Source organism: Rhinolophus sinicus, linkage group LG02 (assembly GCF_036562045.2).
Source record: "Rhinolophus sinicus isolate RSC01 linkage group LG02, ASM3656204v1, whole genome shotgun sequence".
Classification (NCBI taxonomy): domain Eukaryota; kingdom Metazoa; phylum Chordata; class Mammalia; order Chiroptera; family Rhinolophidae; genus Rhinolophus; species Rhinolophus sinicus.
In genome coordinates this window covers 145,951,382-145,972,756 of record NC_133752.1, presented here as the reverse complement: position 1 = coordinate 145,972,756, position 21,375 = coordinate 145,951,382, and the positions used below count along the sequence as shown (strand labels likewise).

The following is a 21,375-nucleotide window of genomic DNA, read 5'->3' as shown; positions in this document are numbered from 1 at the left end:
TCTGGTTCTTTTGTTGTTTTCAGTTTTATATACATATCAGTGTAATCATATGGTTCTTGACTTTTTCTGTGTGACTTATTTCGCTTAGCATAATAATCTCAATATCCATCCATGTTGTCACAAATGGCACTATTTCATCTTTTCGTGTGGCAGAGTAGTATTCCATTGTGTACATATCCACACCTTCTGTATCTCATCATCTATTGAAGTACACTTTGGTTTTTCCCATGTCTTGGCCACCGTAAGTAAAGCTGCAATGAATATCAGAGCACATATATCTTTACGGATAAATGTTTTCAGATTTTTTTGGGTGGGTACCCAGGAGAGGGATTGCTGGGTCATATGGTAATTCTATTCTTAAGTTTTTGAGCATCTTTTTATATTGGCCATCTATATGTCTTCTTTGGATGGAACTGGAAAAGACCCCTAATAGCCAAAGCAATCCTAAGAGAAAAGAATAATGCTAGAGGTGTCACACTCCCTGACTTCAGCTTGTACTAAAGAGCAACAATAATCACAACAGTATGGAATAAGCAGAAAAACAGGCAAACCGACCAATGGAATAGAATGGAAAACCCAGGAATAAACCCACATAAATATGGACAGATAATTTTCGAAGAAGAAGCTTAAAACACACAATGGAGTTTCGATGAAGAACCAAAAACACACAATGGAGAAAAGACAGCCTCTTTAATAAATGGTGCTGGGAGAATTGGAAAGCCACATGCAAAAGAATGAAACTAGACCGCTATCTGTCACTGTGTACCAAAATTAACTCAAAATGGATCAAAGACCTAAGCATAAGACTTGAAACAATAAACTGCATAGGTACTAAACTTATGGACTTTGGGTTCAAAGAGCATTTTGTGAATTTGATTTCAAAGGCAAGGGAAGTAACAGCTAAAATAAACGAACGGGATTATATTAAACTAAAAGGTTTCTGCACAGCAAAAGAAACCATCGACAAAATAAAGAGGTAACCAACCAAATGGGAAAAGATATTTGCAAACAGTGCCTCCGATAAGGAGCTAATATCCAAAATATATAAGGAACTCATACAACTCAACAACAACAACAACAACAAAAAAAAACAATCCAATTAAAAAATGGGCAGAGGACCTGAAGACACATTTCTCTAAAGAGGACATACAGATGGCCAATAAACATATAAAATATGCTCAACGTCACTAATCATCATAGAAATGCAAATAGAAACCACAATGAGATATCACCTCACAACAGTTAGAATGGCTATCATCAACAATACAAATAATAACAAGTGCTGAAGAGGCTGTGGAGGAAAAGGAACCCTCATACACTGTTGGTGGGAATGCAGACTGGTGCAGCCACTATGGAAGGCAGTGTGGGGGTTCCTCAAAAAATTAACAATAGAATTACCATATGACCCAGCAATCCCTCTCCTGGGTATCCACCCAAAAAATCTGAAAACATTTATCTGTAAAGATATATGTGCTCCAATGTTCATTGCAGCTTTATTTACAGTGGCCAAGACATGCAAACAACCAAAGTATCCTTTGATAGATGAATGGATAAAAAAGTTATGGTATATATACACAATGGAATACTGTTCGGCAGTAAGAAAAGATGAAATAGGACCATTTGTGACAACATGGATGGATCTTGAGATTATAATGCTGAGTGAAATAAGTCAGACAGAAAAAGCAGAGAACCATGTGATTTCACTGATATGTGGTATATAAACCAAAAACAAGAAAAGAACAGACACAGACAATAGTTTAATGGTTACCAGAGAGTAAGGGGGGAGGGGGATGGTAGATGAGGGTAAAAGGGATCAAATATATGGTGATGGAAAGGAGAACTGACTCTGGGTAGTGAATGCACAACGTGATGTATAGATGATGTATTACAGAATTGTACACCTGAAACCTATGTAACTTTACTAACAATTGTCATCCCAATAAACTTAAATTATTTATATATTATATATATATTATATATATATATAAATATATATATAATATATATATATATATATATATATATATATATATATATATATATAAAATATCTCCAGTAAAAAAGTCTTAAACACACTTCAGAGAAGCTGAACTGAATAAGCTGAAACAGGATAAACTATGTGATAAGTATTCATTGCCAGTTTACTTTAAATTAATACACATGTAAACTTTTTTTTGAAATTTTTCTTAATTTTTTTAATTTAAGTTTATTGGGGTGACAATTGTTAGTAAAGTTACATAGGTTTCAGGTGTACAATTCTGTAATACATCATCTATACATCACATACACATGTAAACTTTAATGCAAGGATTTTTTTAACAAAGACCATTGCTAGGTTTTTTGTTTTTGTTTTTGTTTTTAAGTGACTTTTCTGCTGGAAGCATGTCTGGAGATAAGTAGTGGGGAGAAAGAAGCACTTTTATTGAAAGAGGACTTGTATTTCAATGATGTTTATAAGATAACATGTTGAACTGACACCAATTACGGCTAAATTGTAGATTTATTAGAAGAATAAAATACATGATTTAAAATGAATAGCAGTTTGTGTGACACGGAAAAGTGATCAAACATTGGCATGTGTTATGTGTTTGCCGATTGTATAGGAATCACGCTCAGATTTACTTCTCTTGAGGTTAGAAGATGGCCAGGACTCTGGACTCATATAAAGTCCTCCTTATTGTTTTAAACAGATTGGGCAAGAGACAATAATCAAGGATGAAAAACCAAACCGCACTAACAACCTTCATTTTGCTGGGACTGACCGATGACACGCAACTGAAAATTTTGCTTTTAATCTTTCTATTTCTTTCCTACATGTTGAGTGTATCTGGAAACCTAACCATCATCATCCTCACTCTGATTGATTCCCACCTTAAAACACCAATGTATCTTTTCCTTCAGAATTTCTCCTTCTTAGAAATTTCCTTCACAACTGCTTGTGTTCCAAGATTCTTGTATAGCATATTATCTGGAGACAAATCCATTACCTATAATGCTTGTGCCAGTCAACTCTTATTTACAGACCTCTTTGCAGTAACAGAATTTTTTCTGCTGGCCACCATGTCCTATGACCGCTATGTGGCCATCTGCAAACCGCTGCATTACACAACCATCATGAACAGCAGAGTCTGCAAGAACTTCATCCTCTTCTGTTGGGTAGCAGCTCTGATCATCATTCTCCCACCCATTAGTCTGGGTTTAGGCCTGGAATTCTGTGATTCGAATGTCATTGATCATTTTTGCTGTGATGCATCTCCTATCCTGAAGATCTCTTGCTCCGACACATGGTTGATAGAAGAGATGGTTATAGTGTGTGCTGTGTTGACATTCATCATCACCCTCATGTGTGTAGTTCTTTCCTACATTTATATCATCAGGACTATTCTAAGGTTTCCCTCTGCCCAGCAAAGGAAAAAAGCCTTTTCCACGTGTTCTTCCCACATGATTGTGGTTTCCATCACTTATGGCAGCTGCATCTTCATTTATATCAAACCTTCAGCCAAGGATGACATAGCTATTAATAAAGGGATTTCACTCCTTATTACTTCTATTTCACCAATGTTGAATCCCTTTATTTACACACTGAGAAATAAGCAAGTGAAGCAAGCTTTTCATGACTCAATTAAAAAAATTGCATTTCTTTCAAAGATGTAAAAAAAAAGGAGTCAATGAATCCAATTAAAAGGAAGGATGAATAGACAGAAAACCTGAAGCTTCTAATACTATTTGTCTCTGCATGATTTATTCTCCAGTCATACTGACATTCTCACTTTGTTTTTAAACTTGCTATGAACCCTACCTATTCCATTTCTTACTCTCCGTTAAAACTTAATTTTAAGGTGTTTATTCTTACTATCTGGCAGAAATTGATACTTGCCAAACATGTTGGTTATCCCTGAAAACACAGCAGACCACACTTTTCTGCCCTATTTCTGCACTGTGAGGTGTGGCTATGTAGCCTATGTCATTGCTGACAGAATGTATGTGGAAGTAATGTGAACCATTTCTAGACCTGCCCTATAAAAATATCCAATACGTGATCCACCATTCCTTTTTCCCACCTACCAGCCAGACGTCCACGTTTAAATGACTTTGTAAACTTCACACTGATGATGAATGAGCTCGATCTTCCATCTCAGCTATCGTGTTCGCCGAAAGGACAGGCTGTCAGGGCAAGTTTGATAAAGTTTCTCTTCTACCCCACCTCCAGTCAGTGGTCATCAGATTTGACAGGTAAAGTATCACAAAACTATTCCTGACTCTTAGTAAGGGGGCCATATTCAGAGTTAGATCTAATTTGGCTACATGGGAGAAATGATGACCCGCCCACAAGTATCATTAGAAGTACATACTGTTAAAATTAATGGTATAAACATTATGTCTTGACCATTGGCACCCTCCTCCTCAGACACCCATAAATTCAAATCTGGCCCAGAACAATCATATGAGGGAAAATAGTATTTAAAATAATATATACAAAGTTGTAATACTTACCCACCCCTCTTTCAAGTCTCCTGGTCCTACAAATCTTTCTAGTGAAGTGCCTGTACTTCCTCTCATATTCCCTTTAAGAATGCAATTATCTAAATAAAATTTTAGCTTTTCAATGTTTTTCAATCACTTTTTTAAATAACCAGTTTAAATTACCTTTTCCAGGGGGGGTGGGTTAGTTCAGTTGGTTAGAGTGTGGTGTTGATAACACCGAGGTTGCCGGTTCCATCTCTGCATGGGCCACTGTGAGCTGCGCCCTCCTTAAAAAAATAAATAAAGTAAAATTTGTTTTTTAAAAAAATTACCTTTTCCAGTTTTTAATGAGTCTATTGCATTAAGCACATTATAGGGGAAAATGTCTATGTAATATTTTGTTTTTCTTGACCCTTTATGTACATTGGTAGCAGAAATAGTTTTAACTTTATCAGAAGAAATATATTCAAGACACCCTACAGTGGTTTGTACAAGTAGATGTTGGTCCCTCAGTCAATCTCTTTCAGATTCCACAAGCTTAACTGAAAGGTACAAAACTGAGGAGTAGCCCCTGTACAAAATTTGCCATTCTAAATCATAATCCCCACTACATTGGAATTATTACAGGCCAGGATAAATAGAATAAATATGAATGAGCATTTTAAGACAGCACTTGGAGCTTAAGTGGCTTTCTCACATCCTTTAATTGATATTTCACTATTAATAATTTGGTGACATCCTAATAATTAATCCTTTTTTATATGATTCTTCAAAAGTGTGTTTCTCTGGAAGTCTGTCATTAATCGATCCCTTTTAAAGGGATTTCAGCAAGTCATGTTTTCCTTTCTGCTACTATACACCCTGTCGCCTTGGTGCTAGGTCACATATTTGACCCACCACCACCAGCTGTCATTGCTCTGCACCCTGATTTCATGGAAACTGGGTCTCCAAGGACCCTTTTGTTTATTCATTAAGTTGCAAGTTTGCTAAATAAAACAAACACCAACCTTGTAAATGTGCAAACTTCTTTCTGCCCAGGGAAGTCAGAATATCAAGATCTCCCAAACCTGAGAGAGTTGCTGATACTTTTCAGCTCTTAGAACTGGTTTTTATTTTCAGGTATAAGCAGCATGAGGAACTACTGCTTAGGTTTATAATAACCCAAATCTTTTGTGATGAAAATTTTACAATTTTTGGTGACAACAGAAAGACAATGGTTAGTAAACTTGCATAGGTTTCAAGTATACAATTCTGTAATACATCATCTATAATCACATTGTGCATTCACCACCCAGAGTGAGTTCTCCTTCCATCACCATATATTTGATTCCGTTTAACCTCATCTGCCACCCCTTTCCCCCTTACCCTCTGGTAACCTCTAACCTATTGTCTGTGTCTATGGGTTTTTGTTTCTTTATTTGTTTTGTTCCTTTGTTGCTTTCAGCTTTATATCCCACATATCAGTGAAATCATATGGTTCTTGACTTTTTCTGTGTGACTTATTTTGCATAGCATAATAATCTCAAGATCCATCCATGTTGTCACAAATGGCACTTTTCTTATTGCATAGTACTATATTGTATATATATACCACATCCTCTTTATCTAATTATCTATTGAAGGACACTTTGGTTGTTTCCATGAGGGGGGTGGTAGATGAGGGTAAACAGGGTCAAATATATGGTGATGGAAGGAGAACTGACTCTGGGTGCTGAACACACAATGTGATATATAGATGACGTATTACAGAATTGTACACTTGAAACCTATGTAATTTTACTAACCATTGTCGCCCTCATAAATTTTAATTCAAAAAGGAGCAAAAAAAGACATCAGACATGTATGAACATAACAGTAAAATGGTAGAGAACATCCTTTTTATTAGTAATATATTAAATATAAATGGAATAAACTTTCCAATCAAAAGGCAGAGATGACAAAATGCATTTTTAAAATGACCTAAGTCTACACTATCTACAATTCACAAACTTTAGATTCAAAACCCAAGTAAGTTTTAAATAAAAGAATCAAAAACTATATTATCACCCAAAGGAGAACTAGAGTAATATCAAACAAGAGACCATAAGACAAAAATTGTTACTAGAAGCCAAGAGGGATATTTTAAAATGACAAAACGCTATCAGAAAGACGTAATTATATATTAAACTAGCAAGAGAGCCCCAAAATCCATAAAGCAAAATCTGACAAAAGGAAGAAAGAAATAGACAATTCAAAAATAATAGTGGGAAACTTCAATACTTCACTTTCAATAATGGATAGAACAACTAGGCAGAAGATTATCAAGTAAATAGAAGATATGAACAACACTATAAACCAACTAGACCTAACAGACATCTATTGAACACTCCACAAAACAATATCAAGATACACTTTCTTCTCAAACACACATGGAAATTCTCTAGGACAGATCATATATGTGGCCGTGTAACAAGAATCAATATGTCAAAAAGGATTTAAATCACACAAATTATATTCTCCAACCACAATAAGATTATAAATCAATAAATGAAGAAAATTTGAGAAATTTACAATTATATGAAAGTAAACAACACATTCCTAGATTGCCAATGGATTAAAGAATAAATCACATGACAAATGAGAAAATACTTTGAGATGAATGAAAGCAAAAATGCAACATATGAAAACTTACAGAATGCAGCTCAAGCAGTACTTACAGAGAAATTTATAACAGAAAGATCTCAAATCATTAACCTAAACTTCCACTTTAAGGAACCTGAAAAAGAAGTGCAAACAAAAACCAAAACAAGCAAATAAAAGAAAATAATAATAATTAGGACAGAAATTAATATAGCCACCGCAGCCTTTTAAATTTAGTGTTAATATGATATATCTTTCTCCCTCCCTTTACTTTTGTCTTTCCAAGCCTATATTTGAAGTCAGTTTCTTGTAGACAGCATACAGGAATACAAAAAAAAAGAAAAAAGAAAGAACGAACAGAAGTTTTTTAAGTTTCTCACATGGCTTTTGTTTTTTAATTCACTGTGACAATCTCTGTCTTTTAATTGCTATATTAGACTGTCTCATATATCAACACGGGCTGTGAGGAGGCGAGAAGAGGCGATTTTGGGTTAAGCTTTTAAGAAAGAAAGAAACAGAGACTTAATGCAGTTATATCTCAGAGGGCCAAGTGTCTCGCAGCCTTGAAAGACTGGAGCCCCGATTCGGACTGATTGACGGCTTTTATTGATTGATAAGCATACAAGGAAGTGACATTGTTTTAGACACGGTCTGTGAGACTCATCCATGACGTCAAAAAACTACCTCAAACCAAAATTGTTTGTCCCAAAACAGCCAAAGCAGAGAGTCCCATGATGACTACGGTGCGGTATGCACCTCCCTGGGGGGCAAAGTCTCTCATGTTGAAACAATTCTATAGAGCTGAGCAGAGAGAGCTTGATCTTATCGCTCCAAAGACCTCTCTCACAATTAGGTGAGAGGGAGTAGCCAGAGTTAACAGCGGCTTTTCTCAAGCCTGGGAGAAAGGGAGACAAGGCTCCTTCCCAGATCTTGCAAGGCAGCTCATGGGGGTCTCTGCGGGGTTCCACCTGGCTTGAGTTGTTCAGCCCGTGGGGAATCTTACCCGTCATTGGCTGCAAACCCTTCTTTTGGAGACCAAATAGAGAGACACAAGGTGTAACAGACTCAGTCCCAGAGAAGCACAGTGTCACAGACTCTTCTTTCCCTAGGGAAAGATGCGGGGGGGGGGGGGGGGGGACGACAAACGGCTAGGCTGTTGTGTGACTACATTAGACCAGTAACATTTAAAATGAATATTCAGATCATTTTAAGCTTTCAAAGACCCATAAGGCAAAGAAAAGTGACTTAAAGGTCAGGTGTTTGACAAATGATTTTCCTTCTGTCCAACCTTTAATGTGTATAAAGAATGTTCTGTGGCTTGTTTCCCCTGCCCAGGAATTCCTGACCCTTCTTTTGTTTCCATTTTTCCCACAATAATGTAAAATTACATAAAAGTTAAGACAAACCAAGGATTCAGCAAGAAACAAAAAGTGATTATCCTCTAAGCAGTATAAATAAATTACCATATTTTGCTGTGTATAATGCACCCCCACATTTTTGGCCCAAACTTTCAGTGAGAAAAATCTTTCATTTTAATTTTTTAATTCAAATTTTTATTTGTTTATATTTAGGTATTTGTTTTTTGTATTATATTTTTTTATTAAATTTATTGAGGTGACAATTGTTAGTAAAATTACATAGATTTCAGGTGTACAATTCTGTATTACATCATCTATAAATCCCATTGTGTGTTCATCACCCAGAGTCAGTTTTATAAAGGAATGTTAGCATTTATTTTTTAACATAATACGGTACAAGAAATTTTATGTAACAAATAATTACAAAATATAAGAAACAGATACAAGGCACAATAAATTTTATGCACCGGTAACAAATTTACGATACTTACCCATCATAGAAGGCCAAGAACTCTTCATTGTGGAAAGTTCATTGTAATTTCTCAAAACTGATTATTGTATTCCAGGGTATTGTTTTGCATACAGATATCATTGATTTCTAGAGTTACACTTTTAACTCATAAGCATAAATTAAAAACATTTATATAGATATGGAATTAGTACTACCTATGTATCATGCACATCCTTATTTTTCCCTCACAAATTGGGCAAACAAGTACTCATTGTATGAGGCAATAATACAGTAGTGACCATAAGTATCTTAAATGTCCCCCAGGCACAGCCTGCAGGAGTCCTCACTATCAGATATTTCCTGGGTTTTCTTGTGCTAAAACTCTTTAGTGACTGTTCTTCAGTTGCTTTGCCAAGGTGTGTGTTGTGTGTGTGTGTGTGTGTGTGTGTGTATGTGTGTATCTTTATATACAGTTTAATTTATTCCAAAACACTGTTTAATAACTAAAAAACATCCCCACAAAAAGACTGTCTGCCCCAAGGGGGAGAAAAGGGGAGAATTCTTCTATACCTCTTTCAGATTCTGGTGGCTCCTAGAATTATTTGACTGTGGCAGCATAATTCTAATATCTGCCTCCATCTTCACATGGCTTTCTTCCCTATGTCTCTGTTTATTATTCCCTTCTTATAAGGTCACAGTCATTGGATTTAGGGCTTCCTAAATTTCTTACCTTAATTACATCTACAAAGAACCTTTTCCAAAAAGGTCACAGTTGCAGATTCCACAGGTTAGAAGTTAGACATATCTTTTTCAGGGATATTACTCAACCCACTACAATAGTCAACTGATTTATAACAAACGTGCCAACACAATTCACTAGAAAAACAATAGTCTTTTCAACAAATGGTGTTATTCAACTAGATATCCATATATAAAAGTATTAATTTAGTCATCTTTCTCATGCCTTACACAAAAATTTACTCAAAAAAAACCATATAACTTAATGTAAAAGCTAAAATTCTGAAACTGTTAGAAGAAAACATAGAAGTAAATCTTTGTGACCTTGGATTACACAAAGGTTTCTTAGATATGACACCAAAAGCACAAGCCGTAAAAGATAAGCATAAATCAATTTGACTTAATCCAAATTAATTTTATTTTTTTGCTCAAAAATTGGAAAGCCACGCAATGGCAGAAATATTCAAAAATCACATATCTGATAAAATACTTGTATCCAGATTACATAAAAACTCTTACACCTCAACAATAGGAAAAACAGTTTACCAATTTTAAAATGGGTCAAATATCTACACAGATACCACACCCAACATATGCAAATGTCAAATAAGAATATGAAAAGATGCACAACATCATATGGCATTAGGGAATTATAAAGTAAAACAACAATGAGATACCACTCTATACCTACTCAAATGGCTAAAATTAGAGATTGGTCATGCTAAGCGTTGGCACTGATGTTGAGCAACTGCAACTCTCATGCATTGATAATTGGAATGTAAAATACTAAACACATGTTGGAAAACAGTTTGGAAGACTCTTTAAAAGTTATGCATACACCTAACCTATAAACTAGCCAACCATTCCACTTCATTCCAAGGTATTTACCCAAGAGAAATGAAAGCATATTTCCAAACAAACCTAGTATACAACTATTCATAGCAGCTTTATTTGTAATAGTCACAAACTGGAAAGACCTCATAGGTCCATCAATATTGGAATACTACTCAGAAGTATAAAGGAATGAACTATTGGCACACATAAAAAGAGGAATATCTTAAATCCGTGCCCTTTGAAAGAAACCAGAGGGAGAAAAAAACCTTGCATTATTGTATTTACTTAAACTTCTGCAAGAAAACAAACTAATCTACAGTGACAGACAAATTATCAGTGGTTGCCTTAGGAATGGAGGAGTGCAGGAAGAGGAGGGCACAAGGGATTACAGAGATGCCCAAGAACACTTTGAGGTTGATGGACATGTTCACTTTTTTTATTGTGTTAATGTTTTCACAGGAATGTACACATGTCCAAAGTTATCAAATTGTACACTTTAAATATGTGCAGTTTATTGCATGTTGATTTTCCTTCGATAAAGCTGTTGAGAAAAATAAGAAAGTGAAATAAATAACCTGATACTTGTTGTCCTCTTGTCTCCAAGGACCTGGAGCCAAAGCAGCTTTCATTACTTTGCCTTGCCAAATAAAATTACTCCAAAGTCACTAGTGACTTTTCAGTGTAAACCACAAAGGACCTTTGGTTTATTCATTTATTTGCAGGTAGAGAAAACTCACCAAAAAAATCAAGGTTGGTACTGTTCAAATCTCTGTCCCTGTCCAGAGATACTGAATACCAACTCTTTCAAAAGAGAAGAAAGTTTCTGGCATTCTACTGATATTAGGATGGGTTTTTTCCCCCCATTTAATGTTAAAATATACAAGAAAATATTTCTCAAGCCTTTCATGAGAAAAATCAAACCAATTTGTTAGACAGCAATCTCAGAGAGCTTTCTGTGTGTTCAGAGAAACTGTGAGTGTGAACATGAATGCATGAGCAAAACTGAAGAGAAGTTCACTTGGAAATTTTCATCAAACCTACTATTTTCAACTAAGTGACTTTAAAAGTTACTGTTTTTAAACAACTTAAAGAAGTTGTGATTGACAGAAAAGTAAGTATAATAAGTTTTGCAATATTAGTAGTATTTATCTTTGTGAAGCTTTGGCCATGCTTTTCTCGGAGAAAAAAAGATTCCATCTGCCCATATTAAAATCAGATACACAAGTTACAACATTTATTTTACAATGTCTTCAAAAATATATCTTAATAGTAAAAAGGTGGATATGTAAATAATAATAATAATCCTAATATATGGAAATGACATCAGTTATACATTGACCTCAAATTGTAAAATAAAAGCATCTTGTGTGTGTGTGTGTGTGTGTGTGTGTGTGTGTGTGTTTCTCTTTTCATCATTCCAAAAGACTGGCTACAGTAACATCTCTCAGAAATCTCTGCCTCCTCAAATTTTTTTTTTTTAATTTTCTTTTTTTTTTAAATTTTATTTTATTAAATTTATTGGGGTGACAATTGTTATTAAAATTACATAGATTTCAGGTGTACAATTCTGTATTATAAACAGAAGTCACTTGGTTACATGTCACTGTCAATTAGTTTATTGAATTCTGGCTATAATAATACTGTGTAATATCTTAGAAGAAAAAATTTTTGAGCATTCAGTAATGTCAATAACATGTTGAGCTGAGTAAACTTACATAGTGATTCATGTGTAGCCTAAAAGGCAAGGAGAAAGGATGACAAAATAGTAGGTAGGCATTCTCCACTACTTTTGAATTTAATCTAATACATACGTTGAATATGTCCCAGAATTCCATAGGACGGTTCTAGTTTTCAGGCAAACCATGAGCCTAGGTCAGCACTTATTCCCTGGATTGGTGACTGCCACCCTGTGGCTTTAACAGTATGAACTGGGCAAATCATAAGGTTTGGCTCTTCTCCTACCTCAGCATGAATAAAATACAGTTAAAAACAATGAAGAGAAACTACTTACAAACAAATTGCGATTTCAAAGGGAATGTTTTTCATTTGTTGATGCTGGACTGAAAACTGAAAATATTTAAGCCCCCACTATAGTAATTAATTCTTGCTGTGTGAAAAAATTATTGTGCAGCTGCTTTTTACATAAAATCAGCATCAAAAACCCATAATCTCTGGATTTAACATTGCATTAATGGATGACAGTGAGTATGGAAACACACTATCAATAAAAATACAATTGCTGTTTTGAAAAACCATGGAAGAGAAAGCAGTTATAACTTTTGTCACAATTATGAAGATCCCGTCACAATGTGATTTAATTAATAAAAATAGCTCTTTCTTTAAAAAAAAGCAAAAAAATCACAAAATGTTCTAGTAATAGAGTCAGAGATATAGAAAATTTAAAAAGCATATTCAGTATCAGAGCAATATGAACTTAATTCCAAATATGAAGAAATCGTTTTGTCTGTGTGTGCTTGGTAAATTTGGGATATGTAAATTTATTCAGAAAATATTTTTAGACATTGACAATGTATGTGAAAATGTGTTAGTTGTCATTGCTGTCACAGTGAAAAAAACAGGATCCAAACATATTCTCTGGCTAAACACTCACATTGTGAAAAGTTTTGCTTGTTATGGGAGCACAGGAGTGAGCGTGTAGGCTAAGAAGTCACCAGAATTGCAGAAAACTTCCTAGGGGAAGTGGTGCTTCACCTGAAAATCAATGATGGTTAGGTTTACTCGGTTGAGTTGGGGAATGAGACAAAATGTACAATAGAAGTGCTTACTATAATACGTAGCTGGGACAGAATTCATGGTTAACAGATGGAACCTCTTAGCACACATGAGAAGATGGGGGAATGACATACCATGTGGAAGACCATGACTTCTGCTTGAAGCACACTGAAATGGACCTGTATGTGATTTGTGCAAGCAGATACATTTGGTAAGAGGTTCAATATATAAGTAGGTATGTTTGGTAATCAATTCAATATGTAAGTCAGAAGCAATCCATTACTAGAAACAGGAATTTAGGATTCATTAAGTGATAGGTGTCATATAAAATTGTACAAATTGTGGAGAAAACAGTGAGAAAATGTGTAGTCAGAAGTGAAGAGGAACTACTAGTTCCAAGGAATCAAAACAGGCAAAAAGATAACATAAAAAATCATGTGTGTAATTTTTAAGTTAATTTATCAAAGCATTTCATAAATATAAATACAAGAAAATAGTATTTAAAATTCTGTATTCTGCCTAACAGCTTGCATGTTGATAGAGAAATGTGGAAGGAAGTCAAGGAAGGGACACTTATATGTGGTCTTTTATGTAGATTTAGTATTGTTCATAGGAGAAAATACATTTACAAATAGAAAGAAAAAGAAAAAATCTTATTATAGGGCAACAGCAGACACTCCAAGTTCTGGTTAAGATTCTTTAGAGTGAGTCCAAATTATATATTGTGTATTAGCATTTGGATAAGGACCAAATTGTTAACAAAAACATAGCTTGAATCATGTGATTTTTTTTCACTTCTGAATAGGAAGAATTTGGGGGAGCCAAATGACATTTATGCTATGCATAAAATCATATGACACTAGTAGATAAATCTATTACATCCTTAATGTGATTCAAAATATATGAAAATAAAACGAAGGTTAAAAGAGCTAATTAAAATATAAGATGAAAATATAGTGAAGGTTAATAGAGCTGATTAAATTATTTTATACAGATAATGTGGTCTATATAATAATCTCTGAATTACTGGGCATGCAGATTGGACAGAAGTCATCAGTGATGAAAAACTGTACAGTAACAACATTCATTCTGCTGGGACTGACAGATGACCCGGAACTGCAAGTTCTGATTTTTATCTTTCTATTTCTCACTTACATGCTGAGTGTAACTGGAAACCTGACTATCATCACACTCACCTTTGTGGATCCCCACCTTAAAACACCCATGTACTTTTTTTTACAAAATTTCTCCTTCTTAGAGGTCTCATTCACAACTGCCTGTATTCCCAGATACTTGTATAACATAGCAACAGGTGACAAGGCTATTACCTATAATGCTTGTGTAATCCAAGTGTTTTTTACTGATCTCTTTGCAGTAACAGAATTTTTTCTGCTAGCCACCATGTCCTATGACCGCTATGTGGCCATCTGCAAACCCCTTCATTATGTGACCATCATGAACAGCAAAATCTGCAGGAGACATATTTTTTGCTGTTGGTTGGCTGGATTGTTGGTCATAATCTCCCCACTTAGTCTAGGGCTAAATCTGAAATTCTGTGATTTGAATGTCATTGATCATTTCCTCTGTGATGCTTCTCCCCTCCTGAAAATAGCATGTTCAGACACATGGTTCATGGAACAAACTGTTTTAACCTGTGCTGTGCTGACCTTCATTTTGACTTTCATGTGTGTAGTTCTATCCTATACTTACATTATCAAGACAATTTTAGGATTTCCATCTGCCCAGCAAAGAATAAAGGCCTTTTCCACCTGTTCTTCCCACATGATTGTGGTTTCCATCACCTATGGCGCATGCATGTTCATCTATATGAATCCTACAGCAAAGGAAGAGGTGACTGTTAATAAAGTGGTTTCACTACTCATTTCTTCCATTTCACCTATGTTAAATCCATTTATTTATACACTGAGAAATAAGCAAGTAAAAAAAGCCTTCAATAACTCCATCAAAAGAATTGCAACATTCTTAAGAAAGTAAAATACAATAGCAGTCAACAAATAAAGTTAAAATAAAAGGTGAATGGCTGCTAAACCTTTCTATTGAAGCTTACAATTTTCTTTACCTTCCAATAATTATTTTTCAGTTACGTTATATTTCTCAGTTCCTCTGTAGATTTGCTTACATTGCACTTTAATCAACTTATTTCTTTTCTTTGGTTTTTATTCCACTTCTTGTAAAAAAAATTTGTCCCAGTAAAAAAAAAAAAATGAAACTATATTTCTCATAAATTTAACCCCATATAATTAAATTTTATAATATAATAAAAACTATTCTTTAGTCCCACATAAACTGATAGAGTACCACTACTGATTATTATATGCACATGTGCATTAAATACTACAAAAATTCAAGTAAACATTGAAATTTTATGATAAAATACTGACTAGGATGAATGCAGACATGATATGATAAGGCAAAAAACAATTGAGAGGGAAGATAACAGCATTTATAATACCCTAGGGAAATACATTATAAAACAAAAACAATGCTGGATAAAATCGCACAAATATTCTTTTGAATATATAGCTAAGAGTAAAGGTTAAAATGTGAGCAATCACAAGATATCAGTGATAGATTTATCAGAAATGAAAATAAATAATCCCATCTATGACCCATGGATTGCCAGGAAAGCAAAGAATAAAGGATGGAGGGGGCAAATTGCAGGATTATGGGTTACAGGGGCTTGGGTTTAAATGTACATATGGAGATGGGAGATGAAGTGTCAGGATCCAAGTGGTGAAAGTACATGAAACTGAACAAAATAGCATAAAGTCAAAATTTTTAAAGTATGACTTAGGGTAGATAATAACCCATTCTTGTGAAAAGACAACAATTTTCTCTAAGAAATGTTTCTGTCTCTTCTTGAGTTGTGAGCTATGGATAAGGGGGTGAGGGGATTGTTATTATGTTCCTCTGTCTATCTGAAAGAGAGCGTTTGCAGTCTAAATTCTATCTTTCAAAATCTACTAATAATTTAGGTATAAAGAATTAGATAGTGAATCCAAACATAACTCTTTAGAAGTTAAGAAATATATATGCAATGAGAGAGATACTTCATAACAATTCATATAAAGCATTAAAACAGAAAGCTATACTCAGAAGAAATCAAAGGATAATTCATCCATAAATATATTCATTATCTTAAAAAGTTAATAGAACATGTTTTATGCTTAGGTCTTTAATCCATTTTGAGTTAATTTTGGTACACAGTGACAGATAGCAGTCTAGTTTCATTGTTTTGCAAGTAGCTTTCAAATTCCCCCAGCACCATTTATTGAAGAGGCTGTCTTTTCTCCATTGTATGTTTTTGGCTGCTTCATCAAAAGTTGTCTGTCCATATTTAGGTGGGTTTATTTCTGGGTTTTCAATTCTATTCCATTTGTCTGTGTGTCTGTTTTTCTGTCAATACCATGCTGTTTTGATTATTGTTTATCTGCTATGGAAAGCAGTGTGGCGGTGCCTCAAAAAAATAAGAATAGAATTACCATATGACCCAGCAATCCCTCTCCTGGGCATATACCCAAAAAATCTGAAAACACTTATCCATAAAGATATGTGCTCTGATATTCATTGCAGCTTTATTTACAGTGGCCAAGACAACCAAAGTGTCCTTCAATAGATGATTGCATAAAGAAGATGTGGTATATATACACAACGGAATACTACTTGACCACAAGATGAAATAGTGCCATCTGTGACAACATGGATGGATCTTGAGATTATTATGCTAAGTGAAACAGTCACACAGAAAAAGTCGAGAACCATATGATTTCACTGATATGTGGGATATAAAACTAAAAGCAACAAAGGAACAAGCCAAACAAATGAAGAAACAAAAACTCGTAGACACAGACAATAGTTTAGTGGTTACCAAAGGGTAAGGTGGGCAGAGGGTGGTAGATGAGGATAAATGGGGTCAAATACATGGTGACGAAAGGAGAACTGACTTTGGGTGGGGAACACACAGTGTGATGTATAGATGATGTAGTACAGAATTATACACCTGAAACCTATGTAACTTTAATTGTCACCCCCAATAAACTTTAATTTAAATTTTTTTAAAATTTTTTTAATTGGAAAAGAAAGAGTTTCTACTCTTAAAAATACACTATTAAGAGGATAAGACAAGCCACAGACTGGGAGAAAATATTTGTGAATTACATTTCTGATAAAGCATGTATATCCAGGCTGTATAAAGAACTCTCAAAATTCAAAAATAAGAAAATGCACAGCCCAATTAAAAAATAGGCAAGTGATTTAAACAGACTTCACCAAGGAAGATACAGATGGCCACTGAACATACCAAAAGATGTTCAACATCATTAGCTATTAGGTATATGAAAATTAAAATCACAATGGGATACAATTATACATCTACTAGAATGTCTAAAAGTATAAACACTAATCAGTCATACCAAGATGGTGTACCAATTAGAACACTCATGTACTGCTGCTGGGAACATAAATCATATGACTGCTATGGAAAACTCTTTGGTAGTTTCTTAAAAAGTTAAATATATACCTTCCATATAACACAGCCATTGCACTCCTAGGTATTTCCACAATAGAAATTAAGTAAATGTCATTAGAGAGATTTGTGCATGATTTTTCATAGCATATTTATTTGTAAGTGCCTTAAAATTGAAATGACAAAATATCTTTCAGCAGGTAAATAGTAAGCAAATTGTGGTATATCCACACAATGGGATTTTTCTCAGAAATAAAAGGAATGAGCTATAGATACACATAATAACATGGATAAACCTCAAAAATTATGTGATTCAAATAAGCCACATGAAAAATGAGCATATACTCAGGGCTCCCATTCATATAAAAATTTTGAAAAATGGTAATGAAAGAGAACAGATAAGTGGTTGGCTGTGAATGGCAGCAGTGGAGGATGTACAGGAAGGAGGGACTTAAAAATATTCAATAGGAGAATGATGGGTATATTTATTATTGTGATTATGATGATAATTTCTTGGGAGTGTACATATATCAAAACTTATCAAATTATATACTAAAAATGTGCAGTTTATTGTATGTTAATTATATCTCCATAATACTGTTAAAATCAAAAAGCAAAAAAAATTTGATCGATTTGACTGTACGAACCATGAATTTAAGCCAAAAATCAGCATTAACACTTTTAAAGATTTATTATAATCTTAAAATACATATATGACACATTTAAAAGAACAAGGTATGAATAGGAATAAAAATAATGTACACCAAAACATAATTATGGTGGCAAATGTTTAATATAAACTAATCTTATGGCTTTTATAGCATTATCCAAATTTTTTCTAGAAGTAGAATAATATTTTATCTAGAAATTTCACCTCTACTAATTATTCTCATACATATAAAAATAATTGTATGAAAATATTTTTGATAGACTAATTGATAAATGTGGAAAATAAATGACATCGTACATTTAATTCAGGCACTGCTTTAGAAATTGCCAAATAGTCATACAGTCAACATTATTAATAGAGGATATTGGAAAAAACAAATTTATTTTATGTGATAAATTAAGATATGTTTAAGTATTTAAAGTGTGTGTTTTTATTCTGGTGAAATACATAACACAAAATTTACTACTTTGACCATTTTTAAGTGTAAAAATACAGTGGCATTTAGTACATTCATATTGTTGTGCAACTATAAAAGTATACGTTTTGTACAATTATAAGATATGGTTGCACATTTTTATGCATTTGTGAATAATAGTCAGTGTATTTGAGGAAAGAAAAATCTGGAACAATGAAATCTATAATGTAAGTATTAGCCTTATATAATCATGTAAACTTTTCCTTTCACTTCTGTGATTAAAATTGTTCAACAATAATAAAAGATTAATATACTATAGGATTTTATTTGTGTAATAAAGGATTACAATCTTCCAAATGCCTCACTAAACGTGTAAGTTTAACAAAAACGAACAACGTAATTTAAATGACACAGTTGTCCTCCTGACCTGTGTCAAATTCTACTGTAATATCCTCTTATCTCCAAGGACACAGTCCCCAGTGAAGCCTGCATTACTAGCATTTTTGCCAAACTTCATTACCCAGAAAAGTAATTAATAACTTTTGATTGTAAGTCCACAAGGACCATTTGTTTTTTTCCCTTTGTGGCATTTTCTGCAAATTAAAAAGAAAAGTCACATTTGACATTGTAAAATCATTTCTTTCTATCCTGATGATTTAAAATATTATCTCTTCTACCAGTGGAGAGAATTCTCAGCCCAGAGTAATTTATTTTCTTTTCGATAATGGAGATAGTAAAAAAATATTTGGAAGCTATAGTAGCACTAAGCTCATTATATGTAAGCCTGTCCAGTTTGTTGGAGATGGAAAACAAAAGGAGATCTATGCATTCCCAGTCATGCCAGTAAATGTGAAGACATAAATACTTTTATAAAAATATCATTTTTAACATTTTAGTCTTAATATTGCTAGGTTTAAATAACCAACAGAAGCTGTGGTTTACAAACAGAAGAGTAAGTATGATAAATTTTGTCTCTTTGATTTCAATTCCCTTTGTAGGATCTACATTATATTTTCCTCTGAAAAGAAAATAGGTTTCACTGATAGTTTATATATTTTTAATATGTTTAAGGTATGAAATTCATTTTTTAGAAAGAATTTCCCTCGTGCAGATAAATGACATTGTCTGGGAGGTTTCATGTATAAAATATGTAAACAAATCTGTATCTTAACGTGAGAAATATTCAGGGTAACTATGGATATATATTCAACCTCAAGTTAATAATAAAGTGTCTTTGTATATATAGAAGTATATAAGCATGCCCTTACATTCCTCTTCTGACCAAAAACAAGAATAACATAAAATGACAGTATTGCATTACAGATTCTTATGTTCATTTTGAACATTTGTTTGAAAGATAGAATAAAAATCAGTTAGTTACATACACTTTAGTGTCAATCTGTTTATTAACTTCTATTATAAGTTGTAATATCATGAAAAAAACTGTTTGAGAATTGAATAACATTCAAAGTTTCAAGGACTGAGTAAGAATTCACAGAGATACACATATCATCTGATAGTTTAGGAGAAAATATGGAACAAAGGTAGGTGGTGTGCAAAAGAACATTATATATATATATATATATATATATATATATATATATATATATGGAGAGAGAGAGAGAAAGAGAGAGAGAAACGAAAAAAATGTTTACACATTTTAGGAAAGGAAAAACTATTAAAATTGCTATACTACAATTTATATATATATATTTTTATATAAATATATACTATATATATAATACTATATATAGTATATATATATATGTATAATGTATAAAACAAATATCAAGTATTTATATCAAATTGTTATGTAGGAGATATATACACACACACATATAGAGATATAGATATATAGATATATAGATATCTATATATATACTATATATCTCAATTTGATATAAATACTTGATATTTATATCAAGTATGTAGGAGATATATACACACACACATATAGAGATATAGATATATAGATATATAGATATCTATATATATACTATATATCTCAATTTGATATAAATACTTGATAGTTGTTGAATGAGAACTAAATTTCCTATAAGGAATCTGATTTTGAGTAACCCATGATCCTCAGTTAATGATTTTTCTCTATATTGGAAGCTTTGTGAACTGGGTAAATAGTCACAATAATTCTGCCCAACCTCAATAAAGAAAGAACACAATAAGTTAAACAATAAAATGAATCTTCTCATAAAACAAATAAACTAGGTACACAAGGGGAAAATATTTTCTATTAATTGATGTCAATACGCATCAATAGTTGGCATATTGATTATATATTAGAAACATCTGAGTCCTTACTAATGTAGCACCAATGAAGATAAAATAATTCATTGACTGGAAGATGTGGGAGGAAAGAGAAGACGGTCATTGCTTCTGTCAGCAGTAAAGATAACACACATAGTCAGTAAAGGTAACGCACATACTCAGGAAAAAACGATGGAGTCTGTAGCAGGGGGCAGGCCATAGTGCTTAAGGTTGTTCATAAGAATTAAGCACACTTAACCTAAAAACACATCAACAAACAAAATTTTATTTTTGAACAAAGACCTCAAGTTGTTCTAGTGTCTGTATAGTACCCAACTTATA

At 33.3% G+C, this 21,375-nt stretch overlaps 2 protein-coding genes across 2 annotated transcripts; both read left to right on the top strand.

The window, feature by feature from the left end:
- The first annotated feature begins 2,715 nt into the window (after positions 1–2,715).
- LOC109439232 (olfactory receptor 6C2) lies at positions 2,716–3,654 on the top strand. Its single transcript, XM_019719494.2, has one exon. The coding sequence runs from the start codon at positions 2,716–2,718 to the stop codon at positions 3,652–3,654; it is 939 nt and encodes a 312-aa protein (XP_019575053.2).
- A 10,602-nt stretch (positions 3,655–14,256) lies between these two features.
- Positions 14,257–15,192, top strand: LOC109439233 (olfactory receptor 6C68). Its single transcript, XM_019719495.2, has one exon. It carries the CDS (start codon positions 14,257–14,259, stop codon positions 15,190–15,192), a length of 936 nt encoding a protein of 311 aa, XP_019575054.2.
- The last annotated feature ends 6,183 nt before the right edge of the window (positions 15,193–21,375 follow it).

Coding starts and splice junctions, on each gene's coding strand:
- LOC109439232 (XM_019719494.2), top strand. CDS start 2,716: ATGAAAAACCAAACCGCACTAACAACCTTCATTTTGCTGGGACTGACC.
- LOC109439233 (XM_019719495.2), top strand. CDS start 14,257: ATGAAAAACTGTACAGTAACAACATTCATTCTGCTGGGACTGACAGAT.